The sequence below is a fragment of the Botryllus schlosseri genome, chromosome 10 (genome assembly GCF_051294905.1).
Source record: "Botryllus schlosseri isolate E-star chromosome 10, Bs_hap1, whole genome shotgun sequence".
Classification (NCBI taxonomy): Eukaryota; Metazoa; Chordata; class Ascidiacea; order Stolidobranchia; family Styelidae; genus Botryllus; species Botryllus schlosseri.
The window spans coordinates 7,953,629-7,960,343 of record NC_137245.1 but is presented as its reverse complement, the minus strand read 5'-3'; the positions used below and the strand labels follow the sequence as shown (position 1 = coordinate 7,960,343).

Here is a 6,715-nt window from a genome sequence, read left to right as displayed (position 1 = left end):
CTTTCATTTTCTCACTATGTTGAGTATAGGCTATATCATTTATCGTCTACCGGGTGGCGAGATAGCGCAGTGGTATAATCCGCGGCTGCAACACCAATGGGTGCGGGTTCGAGTCCGACCGAGGTCGACTTCCGAATTCCGATATCTAAGTGTTGGAGGTTTACCTAGGCTCCTCCTCGCCACCTCATCCGCGTCAGCGGTGTCTTACAAAAAGCCTAGAGGTGGGCCGTGCTATAAGTCGGCAGTTACGGAAAAACAAGAAAAATATCGGCCTGGTGTAAATGACCAATGACCATAGTAGTCGATAAACACCATGCGCCAATATTGTTTTGTGTTGTGTTGAAACGGAGCCGAATGTTGGCTCCTGTTAATTGATTGTCCGCTGATTGCGATTGATTGGTGTCATCACATAATTACTTTATATAACGGTTGGTCGCGGTGTTGGGTTCTCTTTTACAGCAATAAACTTCTGTCGTAAGCCGACATCGTTCTTGGTGCCTATAGGGAATACAGGCTCTATACTGGCGTGGTGGCAGCGGTCAAGGAATCGAAACTCTCACCAAGAAAACGGAAATGTCAGCCTCGGCGCGTGCACCGAAGCAGTGGTGTCTAACAAAATCGGAGACGATCACATCTTTTGAAAGCTGGAAGAGCAATCTCAAATACTGCTTGAGCATGGACGCTAACTTTGCACCATTCCTCGCCGATAATGCAACGTGGCAACGCTACACGAAAGCCGATGCTACACGTGGCTACACCGACGACGACGGAAATGTTCCGGAGGACCGAAGAAAAACGGCCCATCAAAAAGTGCAATTGTTGGAACTCATGCTTGGTCAAGTAGCAAATTACTGCCCGATCATCTCCAGAAACATGTTTATCCAAAAGAGCACTTCTATGGAGTCGATTTGGCAAACTATCAGGTCTCACTACGGGTTCCAGCGAACAGGAGCCCATTTCTTGGATTTCGCAGAAATTCAACTCGAGCCAGATGAGAAACCTGAGGATTTGTTCCAACGTATAACATCATTCATAGACGACAACCTGTTGAAAGCTGGCGACAATATCAGCCATCATGGGACCGACGTGACAGAAGACGAGGAAACCTCTGCCACCGTCGAAAATCTTATCGTCGTTATGTGGCTACAGACCCTTCATAGAGATTTACCGAGACACGTGAAGCAGCGTTACGGCACAGAACTACGAAGCCGCACTCTTGCCTCAATTAAACCAGAAATCCAGGCGCTAAGTTCCCTGATGGACGAAGTGAATGCTGCAAACGAAACACGCGTTATGCGTTCTTACCAAGCTCCACCAAAAACTGCGGGCCAGGACAGACGACAACGCAACAAGGTGTGCCCGTTGTGCAAAGCCGCGAAGCGTCGGGTTACAGATCACTATCTCAGCCAGTGCCCATTCTTACCAAACGACGATAGGCGATTCATCAACTCGCACTCGCTCGTTGTTAACGACGGAGAAGAGCCGATCAAAAATACCGACCATATTGACACAGTAGACTGTAGTCACCCTGTCAGCCGTGTATCCATAAAATGTTCTCCATTCCTACAGGTGTACCGCAACTCGCTATGCATCAACTTGACTTTGGATTCCGGAGCTACTGCAAATCTTATTCGAGAGTCGACAGCTAATCGTTTGAAGATTCCGATTGTCAAAACATCTCACCAGGCCTTGCAAGCAGACGGAGAAACTCGTTTACCAGTTGTTGGAGAGATCTCGACGACATTCAGGTTAGGAAAACATAAACTTGCGTTCCCCGCCCTGGTTGTGCCAAAGCTAGGTTCTGACGCCCTGGCTGGGATGCCATTTTTCGTTCAAAATGACGTTGGCATACGGCCAAGCCGAAACGAGGTTACTTTGGGCGACGAGAGGGTGAAGTGTCTGGATATCGAATCACTACCAACATTCAGTAAGACCCAAGTTCTGCGAACGAAGTGCACTAAGACTATGGCCCGGCGACAACCTCGAACTACAGGTAAATACAAATTCGTCGATTATTGTAGAGCCGGTTTCATCGCACAGGATCACCTCCCAAGAGTACAGGTGGCCGATCACCCACGTTGCGGACGTTAAAGATGGTAAACTATGCCTTGTAAACGACACCGACCTTCCCATTAATGTCTCCAAACATGGTCACGTGTCGAGAATAGTACCTTTGGGGGACGCCCCCGAGGCCCCGGAAACCCTTCCCCCGGACACTCTACCCGACATGCTCGACTCACAACTAAGAGGTACTATACCTTGCGTCTCGATTGACCCTGATGGTATTTTGGACGATGATATCCGCGAGCGGTTCTCCGAATCGATAAAACAACATGCTGGCGTCTTTAACAAATCGATTGGTCTTTACAATGGGTCTCACGGAAATTTTGAGGCAGTCGTGAATATGGGCCCTACATCCCCACCCCAGCGTAAAGGGAGGGTCCCTCAGTATTCTAGAAACCGCCTCTTGGAATTGCAGCAGAAATGCGATCTGCTCGAGTCCCAAGGTGTTCTTCGTAAACCGGAAGAGTTGAGCGTAAGTGTAGAGTATCTGAACCCTTCATTTCTCGTGAATAAACCCAGAGGGGGTACACGTCTAGTTACGGCCTTTTCCGACGTAGCACAGTATTGCAAGCCACAGCCCTCACTGATGCCCGACGTAGAATCGACTATTCGAAAAATTGCTGGCTGGAAATATCTGATAAAGACTGACCTAACTAGCGCGTATTACCAGATACCATTGTCAACATCATCAATGAAATATTGTGGCATCGTTACCCCATACAAGGGAACCCGCGTATACACTCGTTGCGCTATGGGCATGCCAGGGTCCGAAACGGCTTTAGAGGAACTAATGTGTCGTATCGTTGGAGATTTATTACAGAAAGGAAAGATCGTGAAAATCGCCGATGATTTGTACTGCGGCGGAACCAACCCAGTTGAAGCACTGGATAACTGGTTATCCTTCTTGAAAGCCTTGGCACCTTCCGGTTTGCATTTATCTCCCGACAAAACCGTGATTTGCCCGAAAGAGACGATGCTGTTAGGATGGGTGTGGCAAAATGGAAACCTTCGAGCAAGCTCGCATCGAATTTCCTCGCTCAGCAGTTGCGAACCACCAAAGACTGTGAAGGGACTACGCTCGTTCATAGGCGCGTATAAGGTACTGTCCAAGGTAATACAGCAGTGTTCTTATTTCTTAGCACCGTTGGATCATGCCGTTGCCGGCAGAGACTCGTCGAACATCCTGGAGTGGTCGGAGACATTACTGGGCCAATTCAAATCCGCTCAACGTCACCTCAATACAAACGAAACGATCTCGCTACCGGCACCCAGTGATGAGCTATGGATAGTTACGGATGCCTCACCAAAGGAGAAGGGCTTGGGCGCGACGTTGTATTCGGTCAGGAACGGGAAAAAGTATTTATCCGGTTTCTTTAGCGCTAGGCTTAAAGGGCATCAACATTCGTGGATACCTTGCGAACTCGAGGCCCTGGGGATAGCTGCGGCACTGAAGCACTTTGGGCCATACGTGCTACAATCCAAACACGCCGTAGGTATACTAACTGACAGCAAGCCATGTGTGCAAGCAGTCGAGAAGCTACGACGCGGCGAGTTCTCCACTTCAGCCAGGGTATACTCTTTTCTAGCGACAGCATGCCAGTATCGATGTTTCGTGAAACATTTACCTGGCTCGCTTAACCAACTATCTGATTTTTCAAGCAGGAACGCTTACGAATGCAGGGAAAAGTCCTGCCAAATCTGCAGATATGTGGAAGAAACCAAGTTAGAACCCGTCGTCAATCATATCGACGTTGGCGATATCGCTCGTAACAAGGTGAAACTGCCGTACACCAACAGACATCCGTGGCACAATATACAGTCGGAGTGCAACAATTTGAGACGAACACATGCGCACCTGAAACAAGGCACTCGGCCCTCGAAAAAGGATGCGAATGCAAAAGATGTGAAAAGGTATCTCAGGGAAGTAACCATTTCCAATGACGGTTTATTGGTCGTACAGGTTCGTACACCGCTTTCTCCAGTCAAAGAAAGGATCGTCATCCCGAGAAAGGTACTTGCGGGAGTTCTGATGGCGCTTCACCTAAAACTCGATCATCCTTCGATCAACCAGTTGAAGCAAGTGGTCTCCAGATATTTTTTCGCACTAGATCTTCATCGCGCCGTGACGGAAGTGAACGAACGTTGTCACACATGTTTGTCCCTGAGAAACATTACTCCTGCTTTGACCCCTCAGTCAACGTGTCCTCCACCCTGTGCCATTGGAGAAAGGTTTGCTGCCGATGTCCTGAAGCGTGAAAAACAATGCATTCTCGTGGTGCGTGAAACAGTGTCTTCATTTACGAAATCTATTATCCTTACAGACGAAAGAGCGGAGACTCTACGTAGCGCACTCGTAATCTTGTGTCTAGACCTGCGCCCACTGAACAGCCCGAACTCGGTCATCAGAACGGATGGGGCTACATCGTTTTCAGCACTGAAGAACGACTCGCTCCTCTCTACCTACGGCATGGCTGTGGAAACGGGAAGGGTCATGAACGTTAATAAAAATCCCGTCGCCGAAAGAGCAGTCCAAGAACTCTCCAGCGAGATACTGAAGCTTCAGGGATCCGGCTATCATGGAGGTCAAGTGACTCCTCTACAACTTCAAATCGCCACTTGTAACCTCAACAACCGTATCCGCGGAAATGGCGTCTCGGCAAGGGAGATCCTGCTTCAGAGAGATCAGTTCACCAACTCCTCTCTCCCCATCGATGATGAAGAGCTGATAAAGAAACAACAGGAACGTAGGACCGCTAATCATCCGGCAAGTGAAGTTGCAAAGGCACCTAAACGAGAAACGAGGAAATCGGTTCCTGTCGGCGTTGGAGATATCGTTTACCTATACAACGATAAGAAAAAGCACCGTAGCAGGGACCGATATTTGGTGGTGTCAACCGAAGGCGAGTGGTGCAACATATCTCGATTTGGAGGCAAACGACTTTCGTATGGGACTTATCGCGTGCGTCAAAATGACTGTTTCTTGGTACCAAACGAAATTGGACCAACAGATCGAACTTTGAATTACTATGATTCGGATTGCGAATCTATCGAGCATGAGCCCGAGATTCTCGACAATGCGCCGATCTCCGACGAAGGGCCCTTGGAAGCATCTACTTCCGACGAACGGCAATATCCGGCATATCCTGTCTCCGAACCAGACTCGCAACAACGTCTTCCTGACCTCCCATCGGAGAGTCCACCAATACGACTTCGTCGGTCTCTGAGAGTCAGAAAACCTCCTGTCTGGCATAAAGATTATGTCATAGACAAATGAAGGAGAAAACGTTGCGCCAATATTGTTTTGTGTTGTGTTGAAACGGAGCCGAATGTTGGCTCCTGTTAATTGATTGTCCGCTGATTGCGATTGATTGGTGTCATCACATAATTACTTTATATAACGGTTGGTCGCGGAGTTGGGTTCTCTTTTACAGCAATAAACTTCTGTCGTAAGCCGACATCGTTCTTGGTGCCTATAGGGAATACAGGCTCTATACTGGCGATGAATACCCCAAAAACAAATTTATCTTCTACGTTTTGCTTTGTAGATTGCTTTCAGCAGTTCTATTAAAGATAATTTCACTTGAAACAGCTATTTGAAATTCATCCACTGATACATTGGCATTGGTATTACATTCATTAAGCGAGCGAGGGTGTCAATGATTAGCCTGCATTCGGACCTGAGCAATGTGCGGCTCGCGACTGGAGTTGGACCGCGAAAAGTTGTCTGGACTTTAGAACATAAAACCAACTTTTAAATGTTAATCAATGACCTAAAATCATAGGCTGTATAAACTGAACCTGACATTTGTTCACTATGTAGCCTGTTTATTTATGTCCCGTAATTACGCAGCCTACGTACGTCATACGAGTGAATCAGACTCAAAACAAAACCAATGCAGCTAAGTGTGACATAACAATTAGAAATTAGAGTCACAAAAAGTCATTGCTTCTATATGGTTTCGTTGAAATCTTCTTTGTTGCCATTGTCACATTTACACACTATGCGCTTCAAATTATTACGCGATACGTTTCCAAATCATTAATTCGTAAAATACATGAATCGGTGCTCGTGATTAAACAATGAACGAAGGTATATCAAACGACAAACGATGTCTAAAAAGGAAAGGTGCGGGCCAACGGACAACATTCCAATAAGAACCGGATCAATACCTATTTGTTTAATGAAGTCACAGATTAGCCCATCATTTTAGTCCTTTTAGCAGTATTGCATTCATATTGTGTCGAGCTTGCAGGTTTTGCATTACATTCTCGTGAAATTAATTAAGTATTGTTAGCAAATTCTATCAATTTCCATTCTGAAGTGGTATCACAGATTCCGCGGAGTTCCTGACTTTCGTTTACGACCCATTGTTTTAACTAAAATCAATTCTTTTAAACATGTTTCAAGATTTACAAGTTGGAAGAAATTATTTTGTACTTCATGCATATTGCAATGTTTTCCTATGAACATTCCTGCAAAAGTTTACATGGCAAGTTTTAAACGCTTGGATTAAGCAGTCTCTCATCATTTGAATCTGAGGTTAATTGAATCTCCAAGTAAACCCATAAGTCCCTTTTTTGGAACGATACAGTACCTTATCATTTTCGTGATTTCCTAAGTTTGATAGTGATTACGATGTTCATGGTCAAT

General features: G+C 46.3%; 1 protein-coding gene across 1 annotated transcript; it reads left to right on the top strand.

Annotated features, from left to right (window-relative positions):
• The first annotated feature begins 308 nt into the window (after positions 1–308).
• Positions 309–2,099, top strand: LOC145448371 (uncharacterized). Its single transcript, XM_080326754.1, has one exon. It carries the CDS (start codon positions 574–576, stop codon positions 2,089–2,091), a length of 1,518 nt encoding a protein of 505 aa, XP_080182880.1. The 5' UTR covers positions 309–573; the 3' UTR covers positions 2,092–2,099.
• Positions 2,100–6,715: the final 4,616 nt, after the last annotated feature.